Source organism: Talaromyces marneffei, chromosome 3, assembly GCF_009556855.1.
Source record: "Talaromyces marneffei chromosome 3, complete sequence".
Taxonomy (NCBI): domain Eukaryota; kingdom Fungi; phylum Ascomycota; class Eurotiomycetes; order Eurotiales; family Trichocomaceae; genus Talaromyces; species Talaromyces marneffei.
Window position 1 is genome coordinate 3,498,674 of NC_072350.1, and position 20,673 is coordinate 3,519,346.

At 47.3% G+C, this 20,673-nt stretch overlaps 9 protein-coding genes across 9 annotated transcripts; 3 read left to right on the plus strand and 6 right to left on the minus strand.

Moving 5' to 3' along the window:
* Positions 1-454: 454 nt before the first annotated feature.
* On the minus strand, positions 455-1,076 carry EYB26_005006 (uncharacterized protein; the record flags this gene model as incomplete). Its single annotated transcript, XM_054264296.1, has 2 exons — positions 455-618; positions 695-1,076. The coding sequence occupies 2 exons, from the start codon at positions 1,074-1,076 to the stop codon at positions 455-457; spliced, it is 546 nt and encodes a 181-aa protein (XP_054120271.1).
* Positions 1,077-4,032: 2,956 nt separating this feature from the next.
* On the plus strand, positions 4,033-4,852 carry EYB26_005007 (uncharacterized protein; the record flags this gene model as incomplete). Its single annotated transcript, XM_054264297.1, has 2 exons — positions 4,033-4,066; positions 4,116-4,852. 2 exons carry the CDS (start codon positions 4,033-4,035, stop codon positions 4,850-4,852), a joined length of 771 nt encoding a protein of 256 aa, XP_054120272.1.
* A 966-nt stretch (positions 4,853-5,818) lies between these two features.
* On the plus strand, positions 5,819-6,874 carry EYB26_005008 (uncharacterized protein; the record flags this gene model as incomplete). The annotated part of the gene is made up of 1 exon (XM_054264298.1): positions 5,819-6,874. The coding sequence occupies one exon, from the start codon at positions 5,819-5,821 to the stop codon at positions 6,872-6,874; it is 1,056 nt and encodes a 351-aa protein (XP_054120273.1).
* A 210-nt stretch (positions 6,875-7,084) lies between these two features.
* On the minus strand, positions 7,085-10,980 carry EYB26_005009 (uncharacterized protein; the record flags this gene model as incomplete). The annotated part of the gene is made up of 2 exons (XM_054264299.1): positions 7,085-8,207; positions 8,261-10,980. 2 exons carry the CDS (start codon positions 10,978-10,980, stop codon positions 7,085-7,087), a joined length of 3,843 nt encoding a protein of 1,280 aa, XP_054120274.1.
* A 687-nt stretch (positions 10,981-11,667) lies between these two features.
* On the minus strand, positions 11,668-13,796 carry EYB26_005010 (uncharacterized protein; the record flags this gene model as incomplete). Its single annotated transcript, XM_054264300.1, has 4 exons — positions 11,668-12,414; positions 12,466-12,605; positions 12,658-13,424; positions 13,504-13,796. 4 exons carry the CDS (start codon positions 13,794-13,796, stop codon positions 11,668-11,670), a joined length of 1,947 nt encoding a protein of 648 aa, XP_054120275.1.
* A 517-nt stretch (positions 13,797-14,313) lies between these two features.
* EYB26_005011 (uncharacterized protein) lies at positions 14,314-15,111 on the plus strand (the record flags this gene model as incomplete). The annotated part of the gene is made up of 1 exon (XM_054264301.1): positions 14,314-15,111. One exon carries the CDS (start codon positions 14,314-14,316, stop codon positions 15,109-15,111), a length of 798 nt encoding a protein of 265 aa, XP_054120276.1.
* Positions 15,112-16,746: 1,635 nt separating this feature from the next.
* EYB26_005012 (uncharacterized protein) lies at positions 16,747-17,370 on the minus strand (the record flags this gene model as incomplete). Its single annotated transcript, XM_054264302.1, has 1 exon — positions 16,747-17,370. One exon carries the CDS (start codon positions 17,368-17,370, stop codon positions 16,747-16,749), a length of 624 nt encoding a protein of 207 aa, XP_054120277.1.
* A 624-nt stretch (positions 17,371-17,994) lies between these two features.
* EYB26_005013 (uncharacterized protein) lies at positions 17,995-19,258 on the minus strand (the record flags this gene model as incomplete). The annotated part of the gene is made up of 7 exons (XM_054264303.1): positions 17,995-18,003; positions 18,075-18,244; positions 18,316-18,347; positions 18,407-18,570; positions 18,629-18,852; positions 18,909-19,200; positions 19,250-19,258. The coding sequence occupies 7 exons, from the start codon at positions 19,256-19,258 to the stop codon at positions 17,995-17,997; spliced, it is 900 nt and encodes a 299-aa protein (XP_054120278.1).
* A 93-nt stretch (positions 19,259-19,351) lies between these two features.
* EYB26_005014 (uncharacterized protein) lies at positions 19,352-19,968 on the minus strand (the record flags this gene model as incomplete). The annotated part of the gene is made up of 2 exons (XM_054264304.1): positions 19,352-19,595; positions 19,655-19,968. 2 exons carry the CDS (start codon positions 19,966-19,968, stop codon positions 19,352-19,354), a joined length of 558 nt encoding a protein of 185 aa, XP_054120279.1.
* Between the last annotated feature and the right edge of the window lie 705 nt (positions 19,969-20,673).

The window sequence follows — 20,673 nt, forward strand, 5'->3', positions numbered from 1 at the left end:
TTCATGACAGTACCTGGGGACAATTGGCCTATCACTGCAAGCGGCCTTTCAGAGGGGGGTTTTTTCTTCTTCTCTTTTACCTTCGGAGCTTTCCCGGATTTGTGTTCTTAATACCAGTTTTTATTTCTACCGTGCATGATGATTCCGAGCATTGTTGTTACGACTGTGCATTATTTTTGAAATGTCGGATCTTTTCTCTTTGGCCATGACGTTGATACCATTATGCGCGGTTGATGATTTGTTCAAATTATTCTCGTGAGAATACCTGTCCTTGCACATGGTTCAGAATGGGGGTTTTTTTTTTTTCCTGTTTTGGCGCTTGGTTGTGTATGTATGGTTAGTGTTTTGGAATGTACTGCCTAATGATATAGACTAGCGTTTGAATACCACATCAATCCTAAAAACGATTTCATGCTATACATACTATATACATTCATGATATAGATCCCAATGATCAAACAGTAGTCTTCGATTGCACGCACAGCGCTATACCACCCAGGACCAAAAACATACCCAACCACGTCTCCCTCGCAATGACTTTTCTTTCCACATACCACTCTCCCAAAACCGTGAATAAGAAGGCCATTGAATTCGATATGGGGACCGTCAAGGAGAGTTCTATCGATTGAACGTGATGAATTAGCACCTTCTCCCAAAAAAACAGTATTATCATCGCCAGGGAGGAAAGACATACCATGCTTCCCAACAAGCAAGAAAAACCACACAGACCCCGTCAAATTCACCACCAACGGAATCGCATACCCCGGCGTCCGGAGCAGATTAACCACTGTCCAAAACAGGCTGCTTATTTTCTTCTTGATATCGAATCTGCCCCGCTGCGACTGCGCCGGAACATTATCATGGTCTTCATCTTCACCATCAGCATCTTCTTCGTTGCCGCTGGTGGCAGCAGCAGACAATCGATTGGTCTCTTCTTGTCGTTTATTAAACTCGACCGCGGCGCGCCGGATGAAGGGCGTCGTGAAGCCCCAGGCGATGCCGACGAGGATGAAGGAGAGTATGTAGTTGAACGGGGAGGGGGCTGGTTCGGGGGCAACGGGCGTATCGGGGTCCATGGTAAGAAATATAGAGCAATTGATCTCTCATATAAACAGCACGTAAGTTAGTTAGTTGATTGTGTCTGCATGGAACGTGCGAAGTGGAATGAATCAAGGGTAAATTATCTGCCGCATGTTATAGAAAATCACATGATTTCAGAATACCGTCCTTCACCGCCTGATACTGACACCGATTTTGACGAGTTACTATACAAAATATTTTGAAGCTTTACAACGCCATATAATAATAGAATATAATTAAATCTTGGTATAAGACTAAATGAGATATAAAGAATCGAATAAGCATAAAAATTAGTCCCGAAATCGCACCCTACGATTCGTAGTACGAACAACCCCCCCATTATCCTCTGAGTGAGCTTCAGGATGCGCTTTTAGCTTTGCGTGCTTGGAAACTTGATTTTTAGGCCTTCCTGAGGCCTTAGGAGTCGCTGTAACGTCTTTTTGAAGTTGGAAACCAGCTAGCTTAGCCAGTTCTTGCTCATCTTTAAGACATTGTTTTCCGCGGCCTCTTAATGTTGACGCTGTTCCCGCTTTTCTTGCTGAATTTGAGCCCCTTTAGCTCTTTCAACCTCTTTAGCTTGCTTGGTAAGCTGTTGTTGAAGCTTTTTATCATCCTTACGAGCCTGCTCCTGCGCGGCTTGCTCATCCTTTTGAGATATCTTATCCCGAGCTTGCTGAACCCTTGATGGGCTCAAAAATAGTGCGCCACCTTCATTTTCTGTGGGTAAATCCAATAATAAAGGTTTTTTCTCGTTTGGGCGCTTCTTTGCATGTATAAGAGCTCTTTGCAGGCGTTCAATCTCATTTTCGAGCAAAATATTCTCCGCAGAAAGGTGGAGCACCATATTGTTGAGTTGTAAAAATTTTTGATCAAGAACCTCCTCAATAACGCTTTTTATAAGCTTCTCAAGCCGTCTCCAATCCTTAGCGGGGATAATTGAAGTTCTAGAATCGCTTGGTGAAGGCTTGCTCTCGATTTTCTTGGTAAACTTTTGCATAACGAGCTCCGGATTGAAGGGATATAGACCGGTGTGCTTGAATGCTGAGTTGATATTCTTGCTTATAAAAGTGGCATTCCAACTCGCCCAAAAAAGCCTAAAAAGGTCCCGTTCTGTAAGCTGGGTGAAGCCTTGACAATCGTTTATAAAGCGCCTCAATTGCTCCGTATAAGCCGCAGAAAGAGGTGAGAAAATAGCGTCATCAAGAGGCTGTAAAGTATGTGTTGGATGTGCCGGAAATATTGCTAATAAGATTTTATTGTTATCACAATATTCAATAAACCTCATTGTGATGTAGGAGCCATGGCCATCTAGGATAAGAAGGCGCCATCCCCGGCTTGCTTGAGATTTAGTCTCTTTATCAAAAACATCCACTAACCAGCGATATCCGAGGTCACTATTGGTCCATCCGGACTCAGAGGCTGCAAAGATGTAGCGTTGTTCACTAGGATCAAAATCTTGAAGCCATGAATCCTGTACATTGCCTGATTTGGCCAGATAAATCAGAGCAGGTGATATGGCGCTCCCATTGGCACAAATACACCCAATTGTATTTACCCACTCCTGATTCCCATCCTGTAGGTGTTGCTTGTATCCTCCTTGCTCATATTTGCGCCGAGTAAAGATTCTTTTCTCTTTTGTGCTTACTCCAAGCATGAAGCCCTTTTCATCCATACTATAGATTTGCTCCGGCATGAGGTTATATTGCTCGATTTTCCGGCCAATAAGCTCACAATATAACGCATATTTATACTCCGAATCTGCCTTTTTTCCATCCGAATCGAGGCCTTCGGAATAGCGAGAAATGACCTCATCCGAATGAGCCTTTATCCAGCGCGAGGCCCAGTTTTTGCCAGGCTCTTTACCGGATATCTCCCTTGCAAAGTTCTCCAGCATGGAATTCGTAGGTGGCAGGCCGCGCTTAGTGAGTTGATTTATCCATTTTATAAGCGCTCTCGATTGCTCCTTGCTCAGTAATCGTTGGTTGTTGTATTGTGCTTCTGTCGAGCCCGTAGACCCGCGAAAACGCTTTGACAGATTTGAAGGGTCAACACCATACATAGTATGTTCTTGCTACCAAACTAACATTAGGCTTTTCTCCAGGCTTCAAGGAGTGCAACGCTTCGAGTGCGAGCTCATATTGGCCCATATTGACCGATTTGACGCGGTTTGAAACAAATCCCCGAGTGTAGTGTATCAGGCGGCGGTGAAGGATGTTACCTAGGTAACGGCCATGACAACCCTAAATCTGTCCCAGTGCTACAAGCCTACAACCACACGAGTTTGAGGGCGATCGGCCGCTTCAACATTGCCTGCATAGCTCCCTCGGGCGACATGATATCCTACGACAAAATTGCCAGGCCGGCGGATTTTGATGAACCTACTGGTAATAAGGGAAGAATCTAATGTGAAACACATGCATGGAATGTCTATTGTATGTTGGAGATATACAGGTAAAATTATTTCTAAAGAAGATCGCTAAATATTTTGATTTGATTAGTCCATAGAAGAAAGTCTGTATTTCTCCAAGTTATACATAAATCTTCATTCTATACCCCAAGGGTAGTTATACGTTGCTTTTCTTCGTCATTCTACACACCCCTATTCTTCCATTTGACTTCGGACTAGAACGGCCGAACACCCTGCAGGCTCGTACAGCGAATGCATCGGGCGGCCTATCGTCTTTCGATGTCTTTCGTAGGCCTTGTCTGGGGATGATATACCTATGGAGTTAACGGGTTTTGCGAATTTGGACGATATACGGAGATAACCATCTGCTGGAATGTCTAGGGTTATATTTTGGGCCAAATTCGACCTTCTGTTGACTCTATCTTGGAAGTCTCAAGCAATGCAAAGACTGTCATCTCTTGGCTGTGCAAACATTTACAAATATCGAACTGGCCTTCAAGCTTACACCGCACTCCCTTGGCAAGCGATCCCAAATTATACAAACCATGGCAACCGACAAGACTGTCATACTCGTCACTGGTAAGTTGAAATATCCTCCAAAGTCGGCCGGCTAAAGCTCATTTCCTAGGTGCGAGCAGTGGCATCGGCTACGAGACGGTGGCTGCTCTGTCCGTCACCTCGACTGATTTTCATGTCTTGCTGGCCAGCCGCTCGGTTGACAAAGGCCAGAAAGCTCTGGCTGACCTGCAGTCAACCTATGGGCCATCCTTGAAGAGCCCAATCTCCGTCATACAGCTCGACGTCTGCGACCAACAGTCGATCCAGTCCGCCAAGACCGAGATCGAAACCAAGTTCGGCAGGCTGGACGTTCTCATCAACAACGCCGGCATCATCGTCTACCAACAGGTGGACCAGCTGACGGCGCTGCGTCAGACCTTCGACACCAACGTCTTCGCGCAGCAAATCGTTACAGAAACGCTGGAGCCTTTGCTTCGAAAGTCGGCCAGACCTTACATCATCTACGTCTCGTCCGAGATGGGCTCTATCACAACACGCCTGGACCCTACCTTCAAGTTTGACAAACTCCGTGGTGAGTCATACCGTATGAGTAAGGCAGCCCTGAACATGCTTGCTGCTTGTCACCGCCGCAACTACGAGGATTGGTGCAAGGTGGCAGCTTTCAACCCGGGTTGGTGCGTTTCCAACTTGAGTGGACCGCAGGGTTATGAAATGCGGAAGAAGGGTGGTGCAAGGGACCCCAAGGAGCCAGCCCTTGAGCTCGCTAATGTTGTTTTGGGGAAGAGGGACGAGGACATTGCGAAGAATGGCATGCTTGACATTGATGGAGGCATTTTGCCGTGGTAGGGTAGTTGAATTTGTGCCTCTGCATGGAGCCAACTGGATCGGTATTCGAGTATCTTCTCTATTCACCAATTTAGGTTGTTAACAACAAAGTATCACTCGTTATATCAAATTTATAATTTCAAGATATCATCTTTCTCTCTCTAAATTTATCTTTATCAAGATCGTATACTTGCCTTTTAATTTAAGCTCACCGTTCTTCACGACAAATATCAACCAAGCTTTAAGAGTAGAGCCCACCGGTTTAATTCGCCACACTCAAATATCAAGAGAAAACAGTGAGTAGGATGGCAGGCAACGTTGAAACATTGAAATAATGAAATGGTGTAACTCTCCTGATCCTCGCTTGCCGGTCAGTATGGAGTTAGCAGTCCCGGTAACTCCGTTGGAGAAGATCAGCTCTCGGACGAAGTAGATAATGAGGTACCTCGCGAGGGCGCAAATCCCGGATTGGGTTGGGGGTCATAGTGTCCTGGCATTGATCGGATTCACTATCCCTCTGATTCCTTTAGTTCTTCCTCCCAAGGCCCTCCGAGGGTACAATACCATATACTCATAGTAGGGTTATTTAGGGTTACCGAATTGAGACAGTGATAGCGCTAACCATATGCAGACTAGCTCGGTTGTCGCGGTCAACTTTCCCGATGTCGAACATCTGAGATAGGCACCCACTGACCTGCAATAGTTCTCGTTGCTTAATACTTACAGGTCTCAATTGAGGAATTCATGAATAGTGACTACTTATGCGGGAATATTAGAATATTAGCCAGCTACTCAATTCTTGCACACAACTTTGAAGCTCTGTGTTCTTGCATAGTTGAGCTCTGAGGATATATTTTTAATTTGAGCTTCTATCAAACCAAACCGTATCAACAAACCATCCATCTTTGTTGCTGAGCACCTGTGTTAACCTTGGCAGCTGTGAATGACACGATAACCCGTCAAGTGACCATGCACGAGCTTGGAAAAATGTCATCCTACCCCCGCGACACTCTACATTTCCCACCATCATCACGGCCGTTCCTCGACTCTTATCTGCCTCCACTCCCAGATGACAAGGACACCACAAAGCAAGATGAATTATCCCGGCCATTTACAACACTCACATTCGCCACATCTCTTGACTCTTCTCTTTCCTTAGCACCGGGTGTGCGCACTACACTATCTGGACCTCAATCAAAAGCAATGACGCACTACCTCCGCTTCCGTCATGAAGCAATCCTCATTGGTGTCGGGACTGCAATCGCAGATGATCCCGGCCTCAACTGCCGCATTGAAGGCGCAAGTGGATATGAAGAACAGACCAGCCCACCACCTGATCCTGCCATTCAGGCACTGGCAGTTGAGGCATCATCAAACTTGGAATTGAAAGATCTTACGAAAGCCGTCGACAGTTCGCAGGCGTCACCGGAGCAATTACGGCCATTTCAGAATCATATTGATCGAGTTCAGATGGAGAATATACGACAACGGCAAGCATCGTTACATCAGCCGAGGCCTATAATCATTGACCCAAATGCCAGATGGGAGCCCCGTGAATCTCGTAAGATCATTGCATTAGTCAAACAGGGCAAAGGTAAAGCGCCGTTCGTCATCATATCAAAATTAACGTCTCCGCCTGATGAAGCTCGAGAGCTTCTGGAGAAATACGGCGGAAAATACATTGCCTTGGACACAGTTACCAGCAATAATCCTGATGATAGCGTGGACGCTGCGCATCAACACTTTGACTGGAACGTCATTCTCAACGTCCTAGCAACAAAAGAAAACATCAAAAGCATAATGATCGAAGGCGGCGGATCGATTATCAACTCCCTTCTTTCAGAACAGCGGTATAGTGCTCTGATTGACTCGGTCATTGTGACTATTGCCCCTACCTGGCTGGGCCAAGGGGGTGTGGTAGTATCGCCTCAGAGACGTGTTGATAGTTATGGATGTGCGATACCCGCTTCAAGACTTACGGATGTTAAATGGCATCCGTTTGGGGAGGATGTTGTATTGTGTGGCAGGATTAAAAGGTCTTGATTGATAGATTTCATTTCATGGCTATATAGTATCGTTATCTCTGACGCCCTTCAAACTCCATGTACAGCTATAAAAACAAACAAATAAACAAGAATACCCCAAAACAACACTGTACTGTTCTAAACAATGTCAAACTCGTTTACAACACAAACTCCGTATGTCCATCTTAACGCCATAAGAGCAAGCGCCAAAAAAACTTCAATCAAATAATCAAACTTCAAACCCAGAACCCTTCTTTGACCATGCTAACAAACCATTTTCTAACGATTGCTTCTGCAACTGCGCGATTTTGGTGGCAGTAATTTTACTACCACCACCACGCTCCTTCAATCTCAAATCACGTTCCCTCTCACGTTCTCGGGCGGCAGTGTAATAATTGACCGAACCCTTGTTAGAATTGGACAACCCTGGTTTGGGACCAGAAGCCGATTTCTTAGTGCCAGTTGTTGAGAAGGATGACGAGCTGTCGGATGTCGACCACGAGGATGTTGCACGACGAAGTAGAGGTGGTGGACGGAATCCAACATTGGCCGTATCCCAGGATGATGTATTACTAGTTACAAAGGCCGGTTTGGCGCCAGCGCGTGCAGAGTTGGACGACGAAGCACGTTGAAGAGCCAGACGGTCAACAATCGGACCACGAGTCCGGCGTGGGTTTGGCGGAATTGCAAATCCATCTGTGGAGGATTTTCTACTGGGTTCTGCATCGTTCTCAGTTTCATCCCCAGAGTTGGCCTTATCGGTGCTATAGACGATTTCTTCTTCGATAGATGCGTCCTCATGGAACGAGTCGTACTCAGGCGTTGCTGTCAGGAAGGACAGGGTTTCTCGAATCTCTGCGAGAGTAGATGGTTTGCGTGAGACATTAGCTGCAGTGCGTCGGAGGTGTGGTGGAGGTCTGTTGGAAACATCTTCAGGAGTAGGTTCGAGAGGTCGTTTGCGTTTGTGAGATGCTTTTTCTGATTCTCCACCTGCGTTTGTGCCGGCAGGCTGTTCTTCGTTCTGATTATCCTGGAAAGACTCTTCCTTGGAATCAGTGCCGTTATCAAACTCGAATTCCATCTCATCGTCATCATCGCGATCTTCAAGTGCCTTAAAGAATGCTTGTTTCTTTGGATTACTGGCGATCTCATTGACTTTCTCGTCAGCAAGCAAGGCTTTGCGCATTTTGGCAAATTCACGCTGCTTGGCTCTTCGTCGAGCCAGGCGTTCATCATCTGAATCGTCCAAGTCCAGATCATCGTCCGCTCCCCGCCTACGCCGCAGAGCTCCAGTTGTGATATCTTTCAGCAGTTTGGAGACTTGTTTCTCATCCATAGTACGTTGATGGTTCCTGTTTTGCATCCATTAGTAATCGTTCATAACCCGTCCAGAGAGACTACTCACGCATTCAAAGCCGCCAGTTCCTTCTCGTCAACAACCTCGCCACTGTCATCGTTGATCATCTCCCGGTCAAGTTCATCTTCTTCCCCGTTATCATCATCACTAGCACCACCCAAACCTGCATATTCATCCTCGGATTCCTCAGCAGCCTCATCAATGTGATCTTTGGCCTTGCTGTTCGACTTGTCGAACGTAATAGCTGCCTTACTCTTTTGCTTGGACGCCTTTTTCATCACATCAAATGCGCTAGCTTTGATTTCAAAATCGCCGCCTTCGTCATCCGATAGATGAGCAGGCCGGCCGCGTTGGAGGAGTCGACCTTTCTTGCGCATGACGGGCGATTCGTTCGCTGGAAGTATAACTGTATCGATAGTTGAGACTGGCGGTTCGACAAATCGCTTAGACACATCAATGGGTGAGTATACAAAGCCTATATCTTGAGTGGGCTCCGGCATTTGTGAGTACTGTGACCAGTTCGGTCCCGGGGACTCCGGCACACGAGAACTAGACTGCGTGTAACCGGCAAACAAGTCGATTGATCCACGACGCTGGTCTTGACTATCCTTGACCTCAACCTCAACCTCAACCTGAGAGTCGACGGCCATTTGTTGGAAATTCGGCAATCCAGGATCTGGAAGGCTTTGCAGAACCTTGAACGAGTCCTCTTCGCCATCTGACTGATCCTCTGCGATGGTTCCGGCGAACGCCTGGGTAAGGCTCATTGTGAACGTGGAGGATCCTGGCATGTCAGGAAACTGCGGTCGTTGGGCCGAGCCAACAGAAGCAGCTATTGATCTTGCAGGCGTCTTTGGTTCCTGCACAGCTGTCGGGTTCATTTCGCTTGCTTCATCGTCTTCCTCATCGTCGGTGACCACCCTTCTAGGACGTCTGCCTCGAATGCCATGTGTTACAATCTCCTCATCCTCATGAGATGACTCTTCCGCCACATCCGTTTCGTTGTCGACCAGCCCCTGGACTGGATGATCTATTTCTGCCTCCAACTCTTCCTCCAGTTCTTCTTCACTGTCTCCCTCTTCTGCAGATTCAACATCTTCTTCCATTCCACCTTCGTCCTCATCCTCTGAGCCGGAAAGGGCGTAGTCGTAATCATCTTCATCTTCGTCATCGCTGACTCCAGGGTTGTTTCCGCGAGCAGCCTTCTCGCGACGAGCGATCGCATCGGCCTCTTGCCTAGCCCTCTCCATCAAATCCTCGATGTCTGCCTCAATGGCTTCTCGTTCTTCCGCAGTTTCAATCACAATACCCTGGGCTCTGAGTTCTTCGATCCTCTCTTGCCTTTCGCGAAGTGCTTGCTGTCGAGCTTTAAGTTGCAACATGGCAGAGAGCTCAGCAGGGCTCATGGATTTTGTACGACTTGTTGCCGACGTCAAACGGGCAAGCAATTTGAGCTTGAGCATTGTTTGATTTTCACTCAGATTCTTTGACCGGAGATTCTCGAAAATGGCTGCCTTTCGGCATTTACTAGGCGACGTGATGATCTCCAAGTCATCATCAGGTTCGTCATCCTGACGTTTGGCGACCTCTTCACGAGACAGGCGAACTCGAACTCGAGACTCATTTGGCACTTTATGTGCTTTGCTGGTGGCCAGCTGAGGTGAATCCAAAGGCCGAACGTGAACATGTTTTTGTTCGTCGAAACTGGTTTCTGCGGGTGATGTTGGCGGAGTTTCCTTTTGCTTATTCCCATCAGTCTCAGATGAGGGAGCGGAACTCGAAGATACCTCATCTGTCGGTTCAGAGGGTTGTTCGATTTTGTGTGAATTCATCAGGGCCACGAAACTGTCTATGGTAATCTTGCGCTTGACTCGTGGTTGATAAGCGAGTTGCCTATTTCGGCTCAGTCGTTGCGTCTCTCGTGCCATTTCTTCCAAAGCCTTTTTACTTGCTTTGCGAGCTGGTCGGGATGGTTGAGTTAGTTGTTTGGCATTCTCTGGGTCTTCGTCACTTTCATCACTGGCAACAAACTCAGTGCCGAACTGCTTCATCTTCTCTACTCTCGAAGCTTTCTTCTCAGCTTCAATTCTTTCTCTTTCTTGCCGTTCCTTACGTTTTCGCTCAATAAGAGCAAGAAATCGTGCATCTTTCGGTTCCTCGGTAGAAGTATTATTCTCTATTCTGGGTACTGTGTCGCTGTCTTCCTCCACAAATAACGGAGATTCCGATCGCGCAGAATGTTGATTCCAAGGCTCATGGTTTTCTGTCGTACTATTATTCAATTGACGTTCTTTCGTGTTCAAGAGACGGCGTCTGGTAGGTGCAGTATTGGGCATTTCATCTTCCGATGATTGATATTCATCCGAGGACTGAGCTTTGTTGGATGTGGGATCAGCAGATGGTAGGTGTAGAGTCTTTGTTACTCTTTCGTAAGCTGCTTCTATAGGTTCGGAAGGCCATGATACTTCTGTATTTTGAAGACCCTGCATTCGGGCGGCCATTCGCCCTCTTGGTACAAGAATTGTAGTATCTTCGTCCTCATCGTCCTCTTCGTCAACGGCTGGAGCGATATTTTTCGAAACACCAGTAGTGAAATTAGGAGCCGCAATTCGATGTGTTTTAGAAGTAGTCGTAACATTTTCTGACTCCGAATCGCTGTCAAACTGCGCAAGCATAGCCTTGATTTTTTGGCCTGGAGTGAGCATATGTGTTGGGGAGGCGCCCACGGACACAGAGCGCGTCGAGCGCGGAGTTGATTGAGCAGACATGCTTGATGTGCAGTGTAAATAAAATGCTCAAATGAATTTGTCGCAGATTCTGTTGTTTATTATTCCATGGTCCCGAGAGTAGAACGGGTCGTCAATTGTTAAAAGAGTACTTTGTGAAGTGGATAGGATGTTCCTTACAGCAAGTGAAGCACGTCGGGTTGAGTTATGTTAAAGACGCGCCGCGTAACCCGCGTTCTTATCCGCGCGAGATCAATTAGGGTTCACGTGCTGATAAGCACCACTATAGTAAACCGCGAAATATTCACGACATGAAGACAGTTGAACTACATTCTATGATATGTATGATTGAAGAATCTAGATTAATTTTTGGATGCCTATCCTGATTTTTTGGTGGGTATGTGAAACAAAACGACTGGAGAGCCATATCATGGAAATGACATAACTAGCAACAGCCACCCCTCTGTCTTATGCGCCAAATGAACTCCTGTTCTGTAATGCTGCTCCTCTAACCACAACTGAATAACCACTTGGATAGATGCTTCTAATGTACAAAAAAATATAGATAATCGTGAGACAGAGATAATAGATATCGGAGGCGTGTTTAGGTTTATCATGTACGGTAGTAGGAATAAGGATGTGTAGAGATTAGAGGTGTCCGAATCCAAAGTCCTCCGAGATCTGATCCAATGAGCACGAAAAGACGAAAAGAAAAGTAAGAAAACGCGGTTAAAAGCCAAGATCGAGATCACCATCTAGATCCAAGTCCAGAGCGGCAATGTTATCATCGTCCATATTTCGATGGCGAATGACAGCAATGCCTTTCGGCTTGGACTGGATCTTGGTAGGCGTATTGCTGATTTGAGATGCGGAGGGAGATTCGGACTTTGGCGCGGGCGTTCCCTTGCCGGCATCAGCAGTATTTTCTTTGTTGGGCGTGCTGTTTACACCTGAATTAACATCATGGTAAGTTTTTGCGCGAGTCTTAACGCGAGCAAACGGATCTGCTGTGGCTTCTCCGCGGGCCACAGCTGCTGCATTCTTGCGATTCATGCGTCGCTCTTCAAGCTGTGCACGACGGACATTCTCGCTGTTGAGTTTCTGGTTTCGGCGGTTGAGCTCGGCCAGCCGCTGCTCTGGGGTCTGCTGCTTCTCAGGACGTGGTTTGTGGAGGGATCCGTTGAAAGCAAGTTTGGAAGTGGTTTCTTTGGCGAGCTGAGCCTGAAGATTCGCCACTTCATCATCATTTCCCTGCGCGATGGCTTCGTTCAGCTTTCTTTCCAACTCAAAACGTTTAAGAAGTTTCTCGTTCGCGTTATCAGCTCCTTGTTTCCGTAATTTCTCTTCTAGCTCTTCTGGTGTGAATTTATAGTTGATAAGGTTGTTGATGTCGACGACTTTAGCAGCAAGCATGGACTTGGTGGGTACCTTGCAGTCCTCGACGACCATGGTCTGGCGCCAGCGGTTGAACTCAGTCTGAGGTACAGTCAGTAGGACTCCGTTATGTACGAGTGATTGAATACAAACCTCTGTGAAAGGAGAGTCTGAGCATTGGATGAATGGAAACTCGCGCTCAGCTTTGCCATGTGCAAGAACAGCATATTGGTCTGTCACGTAGGTCCGACCATTCGCTCCTTCGATCGCATAGGGTCGCCCTTTGGTGAAGTCTATAAAGCATCAGTCGAAACATCATGATAAAAGAATAGAAATAGCACGTACTCTTGATAATACAGATACGATACTCATTCAGCCCCGTATCTCGATTCGGTCCAATGTTGACTCGGGTGAAGCAATTTGTGAGAGACGTCGAAAACGTAGGATGGAAACAGACGCTGGCAAAGTTACTTCGGCCCACGCGCACTCGCTGGATGTCCTTGAGAGTGGCAGGTGGGTCATCCTTGGGAATGTCGGGTTGCTTAGGTGGAGTGCGGCGTGCTTTATCCTCGTACTCTGCCTCGCTCTCACCTTCAGCGTCAACGTCTGAGTATGCTCCCTCTTCGTGAGACGAGCTGCGGCCGCGGGCCTGTCGCGCATCTGCATCCCGACGACGTTGCTCATCACGCTTGCCCTTCTGTTCTCTCTGTCGCTTATATGCCTCGATTGCGTCAGAAGTTTCTCCAACTCGGCGTCCGCCTAATGTAGTCTTTTGACGGGAACTCTTGCGTTGGCCTTCTTCTATATCAGTAGTGCTAGCTTTGCGTTTCGATCTCGATTCGGAGCGTGCTTGTTCGCGCTCGCGGGACGCAAGAAGACGACGTAGGACTAAATCTTGGTTGTGGCGATCAACTTGCTGGGAACGCTCTGACAATATCTGTTCTCGTTCAATTTCGGGAAGAGCCATAATCTCCTTCTTGTCGTTGGCCGAGTAGTACAACTTCTCATATGGGAAAATAGGTCCATCGCCGTCGATTTTCAAATTTGCTTCATCAGGTTCGGACTCCGACATGCTGGCAGAGCGCTCTGATGCCAGCGACTCAACCGCAGATCTAAAGTAACAGCAAATATGATAAGAACACAAAAACTTATATAAATCAGGCTGTAGTGAGAATGACAGACAGAACTTACAGTTCACCTTCCTCGCCAGATTCATCTCGCTTCTGTTTCCTCGGCCGTCTCGCAGGTTTCGAGGCTTTCACAGACTTAGCAACACCCTTGCGTGCCATCTCCTTTGATTTTTTGGGTGGCGATTCTTTGTATTCGCCCTTTTCTTCGTCGCCGTCGTCATCTTCCTCGTCCACCTCTCTATCAGCGAGGGGAGATTGAGGAGAAGTCGCATCGGGTTTGGCTGGCGGGGAGGCGTTCTCTTCATCAGAAGAGTCGCCAGCCAGAGCGAGCAGTTCGTCATCGAGACTAGCCATCTTGATGGTTGCAGCTGCAACAAACAACTTGATTGCTTAGAGGTCGAATGTGAGAATGGAAATAAAGCAGCGCCAGAGTGTAGATGTTGCTGTCCAGCGCAAGGCAACCCGTCGAAGGGAAGGAGCGAGATTTTGACGGGCGATTCAATATAAATACCCAACAAGTGAATTCCCTGTATGAAAGTACTTGAGACACAGTCGCCAAGATGGCGGTTTTCACAGGGTGGGAGTGTCCTAGATGGAGGGGACAAAGCTGTCGCAAAACAATGAACATTCAAGACTGTCAAACATTCGACGTTTGACTTGGACGTTGGGAAGCGGTCTCAGGCAGCAAGGCATCCAAGTCTTGGCCAAAACGCAAGTACCTACGGCAAGTCTCCGCCGCCCGCAACCTTCCCCGATCACCGTCATGAGGTATACGGACCACCACAACAATACAACAACAATAGAGCTATTATTTCCAATTCAACTAGAGGAGATTACTATATTGTACCTTGCACAATAGGAGACAATCAACATGCACGCCGCTGCGAACCCATTGAGGTGCCGCTCTCTTCGACTCCCCAACGCTGCTCTTTCCGCTCAAACGCCATTGTACTTGGATTTCCTTGCTCCCATCACCCTTCGCCGCTCCCATCGTCGACGTTTCTTTTTTAGTGCGAGGTCTTCAACAAAGGACGCCCCAGAGTCTTTGGACCCCGTCGAACAAAACCACTCGTCCCCATCTACCAAGCCCCGATATGTTCTCTCCCGAGCACAAAGAGAGTATCTTGATCGCGCGCTGCGAGTGAACCAAGCTGGGGAACTCGCTGCAACACTGATATATGCAGCGCAAAAGCCGCCTATCGTACGATCGCATCCCCATCTACGATCGTTGATGAAGCATATGTATGATCAGGAAGCTGTACATTTTGCCAATTTCAATCACTTGGTAGCGAAGCATCAAGTGCGGCCCACGGCCATGTATCCGGTCTGGGAAGTCGCTGCAACTTTCCTAGGTTGGTCGACAGCGGTCATGGGACGAGAGGCAGCAATGGCATGCACTGAGGCAGTGGAGACGGAAATCGGGACGCATTATAATGAACAAGTCAGCACAATCATGGGGTGGATGAAGGAAGCCGAACAACGCGGAGAAGAGGTGGATGAAGAAATCAAGGACCTGTTAGCGCTATTGAGGAAAACTCGTGATGAGGAGCTGGAACACTTAGACCATGCCGTTGAAAATGACTCCAAGGAAGCGAAGCCATATGATCCTTTGGTGAATATTATTCGAACCGGATGCAGGGCAGCAATCAACATCAGCGAGAGAATCTAGTCTGCCTTATTCGGGATTTTTACGACAATTACTTGTCGATTCGGAAAAGACAACTGTACGATATGAAATACTAATTCGCGATTCTGCAACCGTCAGCCTTTGAGAGTATTGAGAACATCGGAGCCTGTAAAGTCCAGTGCTCTTTTCAAAATGCATGACTTGCCGCCCCGATGATACTACCATGTCACTATCAGACAAGGGGAAATCTGTTAGCGGTTTGCACGACACTCACCCAGATTAGTGAGAATGTCTTTGAGGTGTTTGTATAATTAATTTATCTGAGCCATTTCGGATCTTGGATTGTTCTATATATCTACCTAGATATCGATCTGCAATGCAGCGATTGACGGTTCCCATTTTGGCCAAGTCTCCCGCCGCTTTGCTAAATTATTCTTTTTATTTAACTATCTATTAGTCTATTAATAAGCTATACTTAATAACTAGTTATTGTGATAACTATGTTAGTTGGTTCCCAATGAAGCGAGTATACTGCCGGGTGGTGACGAAGCTGACAGGAGCTCAGCCAGGTTTGGCTCACACTACGTACTATGACGGATCTAGCTACTAGCGCCGAGTTTCTCTTTTTAGGCAAGCTTGACCAGCCTTACCTGGGCCTATATCATTAACTTATCGACAGTAGGAATTAATTAAATAGCTAGGGTTCTAGATATTAGTAAAAAATTCTATTCTCTTATTGGTTAGAATTCATATCCACTTACCTAATTAAATTATTAAGGTTAACTAGTTAACTAACTAGTTAGTTAGTACTAACCTATATATGTATTGCAGTGTGGAAGGTCAGTGTGCTCAGATCTCTATTACGAAACCATACTTCCCACATCATCGGATCGGTACGCTTGTTTGTTAGGTGGTATAATTTTTAATGGCGATTCTAACCTTCATTATTAAGGTTGGTAACTACGGTGCTAAAGTTTCTGGTAAGTACGTACTATGTACATAAATTTTGCTCCCCTTGGCGACGGCACTGGCTTCGACGGTATACAGTCCAACGGTGGTCTTAATGGTTCTCGGTGATGTCTTCCTCAAAAACCAATTCGTTGTTTTCCTCGGCAAGCCAACACCCCAGATTGGTCTCGCTGCTCAGGCTTAATTAAATATTTATCTTGATCCGCGAGCGTGATGAAGAAGTGGAGACTGAGGATTACTGAGGGCTCTCATCATCAGCACATACTACCGGGTAATGAATGTTAATATTTTCTCACTCAAGTTGGGGTACTCCGTACAGGAAGCGTGGTAAGTCCATACGGTACTCGTCTGGTACCCGTCGCGTCGCCTCCCCACCGTGACGCGACGCGTAGTCTCGAAGTTTCTCCTATTCCGGTGCCGGCATCATCACATAGAGTATACTATCAGTATCTTGACTATTACATGTACATTGGCAATATGTAAAATCTTTTCAGAGCAAACCTTCCGCAAAAAACCCTATTTCTCCTCATGTATGCTGTTTACTTGAAGCAAAAGTTAAAAGGCAAGGAATTTTCAAAAGGCAAGGACAGCAAGGAGACCAGCAGCAAGACCAACCCACACCACTAACCTGGTTAGCGCTGGCAGCACCAGTGAAAGTAGGGACGGCAGGTAAATTACTAGAGGCGATAGCACCGCCGGCCGGCGGTATCAGTAGGCATAGGATGAAATCCAAGGCCAACAATAGTAGCCTTTAGAGCTGGTAGAGGTGGGGCCAGGGCCAGGGCCAGGGGAGAAGTCATCAATAGCTCTCTGGATGGCCTGCATGATCTGATCGGAGACCTGTTGATACGTGTCTCCGACTTCGCCGTAGGGAATCTTCGGGGAGACCACGCCACCGAATTGCATGGCAACCTGCTGCAGTTTCTGAAGACACTGCAGAATCTCAGAACCAAAACCGCCAGTAACAAGAAGCTCCTTACTACGGATAAGAGCTTCGATAGCCGATAGAATCTGTCCCTTTACTCCCTGAACAGCGATAAGAAGGATACCGGCCTCCATCTCAAGAAGGGAAGGTTGAGATTGCAGTTTCTGAATCCCTTGCGTAATGACTTGGATAATAGTATTCAAGTCAGTGAGAAGGGGTGAGATATCACCGCCCCCGTAGTTATTAATATCCGTGTTGAACTGTTTCACAGCCTGGCTAATATCTTCGATGACGGACTTGTAATCTTTAAGATCATGCTGGTCCTTGGTAGCGTAGTGATCAACGTAAGGGCTCGCAAGAGCCTGGGCAGAAAGACCGAAGACAATGAGGGAGGGTAAGAACTTCATGTTGATTAATGAGTGTATTATTATTTATGAAATGCTCTAGTTGCTTGTGAAGCTTTCGAGAGTGAGATAGGATAGGAATAAACAAGTCTTATATATACCATAACACCCCAAGGTGCCACAGCACGCCGATCATATGTCAGCCCTCCCTGTTACATTGTCAATGGCCCACCCCCGATATCATCTGCCAGCCGAGGCTCCATACAAATATAAACTCTGAAAGGGCCTTCACTCACTAGAGTACGTAGTCAGGTATAAGGACCATAGAATGGACCAAGCCTATAAAGTATCTTGTCTTATCCCATAGGCCGAGTTGGGTATTGAATGGGGGGCTCTTTAGCACTATAGTGGGCTGGACCGGCTGATAGTTCATAATTCCTGAGCCCCGGGATCGAGGAGCAAATATTCCAACTCGATCAGGGGTGTCATTGACTTGTTTGAGGATCTGTCAAGGACTTGATTGGTTGTAAGTTCATTTTTAGAAGCAAGAGTGCCTGTTGAGGGTGATATTTGTCCAATGTGGCTACCACGTTGTCTTATTCGCAAGAAGGCCAGCGATTCTACCTCGTTCATAGGCTCCATGGACGTGGATGATGAGACCGTCGGTCTAGACCAAATTCCGTGCCGCTAGACTAACTATTTCGAGATGTGATCAGGACAGATCCGTGGGTTGCCTGGGCCAGGAGAGTAGCAAGAGAGGCCCGTACTTCTGTGTCATCACTACAGAAAAAGATCTGATCATCATCCGCATTATCCAACATCATCATCCAGCGGCCATTGCTCTCGTCACACAACCACTGATAAACAAGCTGCAGGATATTCGCCTTCGGATTGTCCCATCCCGGAATCTCCGCAACTGTGGCGATTTGCTGAAGCCCTGTTCCAACCGCGTCGCATTGCTGGCGTGGATCCAAAAAACCCACATGCCCCGTGTCGCATCTCGCACACGATAGGAATACTCGATAGCAATTTGTGTTTTGCTAGAAAATAAATGTATTAGCCGCAGTTCAAATACCCTTTCCCAATAGGAAGAGCTAACCGGAGTACACCAGCTAATCCCACCAATGCAACCCGCTCGTGACGCTTGCCGATTGCTGCATGCTTTTCTGTGATCGCGCTGATGATAATCTCACGGCCCACAAACATCAAGTCCTTCTTAAAAAGGCACTGTGGAGCATGGCTGAGGCCGGTGACGCGCCTGTGCTTAATATAGCCCTGGTTAGTACACGGAAAGACCCTGGAGCAGAGCAACTTAGTATACCGGTCCGCCACCACCGCAGGCGCATCTTTGGCGAACTGTCGTAGCTTGTCCAGCGCTGTTCGATACCAGGCCGCACTCGGCATGTCGAATTTGGCCATCATTGAGTGATCTGCATGCAACGGCACCTTGTCCTCCACATGATCGGGAAGCTGGAGAAGAGCCGAATCGGCGCTGACAGTCGTGATGAAGTCCCCGGTGCGTTTCCACCGTTGGCAATCCGTGTCCTATTAATAAGTATAGTTAACAACACATGCCTTGATAGATTCGGACTATTACATACCAAGACTAGCTGTCTGGTCTGCTTCCGTCTCATAGAAGCTGACCACTTTTCGATCCCGGGTCAGGTTTTTGAAATCCGCTAGTTGGTGGACAAGTAGATCCGATTTGCTGGAGATCTGCTGCAACAGTTTCTCGCGTGGATGCTTTCCATCGCCGGCCAACATCTGCTGGATATCTTCCACGACAAGGCCTTTGTGTGGGATGCCAAGGAATACCATGCCGTACGTGGCTCGATGCAGCGAAGTAATTGCTGGGTGGTCTTCCGCCATCGTCTGGACGGCCTTTACCAAGCACTGGAAGTTGATGTTAGCATGTATCACCAACATATAGAGGTGGTCTCACATGAGCCATGATAATGCCCCCAAAGCTGTGTGCAATGACGAAAAGTGGTCGCCGCTGGAGCTTCTCAAATGATTAGCCGACCCGTGTGAGTACCTTGATCAGTCAGGAAGCGGATCCTCCCGTCTCCGTGTTTCGAATCTTCTTGATCTCCTCCATCAGCTCCCGTCCATAGTCCAGGATCGTATCCACCCCATGGCTCGACGACCTCGAGTTGTACCTGTAAATCATTGTGCGGCATTGTGGGAGATCCTTCGACAGAAAGTCACGGAGCCACATCCGACCGAGGTTGCCTCTCCCCTGCCATGATCCGTACGCATGTCCATCCAGTCCGGCGATAGCAATGATGCTGTATGCTATCTGTCAGCAATTGATTTTCTGTTCATAGCTAGGGGGACAAATCCTGACTCTGCAATCACTGGCTCCTTTTCGTCTAGCGCATAGAGCTGGGTGAAGAATCCAAAGAAATGGCTGTCAAAGTTGACACCTTCGTCTCCCATATGTATCTGCCAGTCTCCGAGAGGATTGGTGGTCAATTCAGTTTGAAACTGAGGCACCCCACCGCGGAACTGCACTAACGCCACCCTCTCTCTGCCTGTCACTTTCATAGCATGAAGGCACGATTGTAATCTCGGTCTTAATTTGTCCTCATGCGTGATGATGGAATGGCCCATGTAAACTGCGTAGGAACGGGATACATCTTTTATTGATGGGATAGCCATCTTAGCCTTGCTAACAAGGCTGAACAACTAACTACCCCGCGCGGGGTATCGAGCATCCAGCATGCACCTGCAATCATTGCTACTATCACTTTGTATAATTTTACCCAAATGCAACTGATTTCCAGATAATCCATCTATTGCCAATCCACTGCCACATTTGTGCCGGTCTGTCGGCTAATGATGTGATTTTTCTGCTTACTTACAAAGGCCAAGGAAGAAGATCCATCGAAGGCGGTTGACCAGGCTGAGGCTAATCTCAGTAGTTACGATTTAGCTCCAGAATCCATTGGACTTGACTTCAGGCCCGAATTTCTTGTGGGCGGAACGGTGGATCCGCGGACGAACAACCCAAAAATCCCGTGAACGCCACGTGACCAATGGCTCCCCACCTCTAGGACCTGCTTTTTCCATCAGAAGCTCGGCTTGACTCACAGATCCTCGCTTGGTGTTTGATGATCAAAAAGCTCGCTGTATGGGGTAGCTTCAAGCCAGCGACGGATGCCGCCACGTACACATGGCTTTCTAGTTTGTGCTCCTGTGGAAGCTTTTCCCGCTGTAGCCGGTTGGCTATCGCAAACCTCCATTCTCTGATCACTTTGAAAAGAAAGAGAAAGATGAAGTTTGTTGATACAATAGTGTACAGTACGTACTGTAAACACATTCAGCTTTGGAAGAGTCTTGGGTAGCTCAATCCTTTGAAAGTAT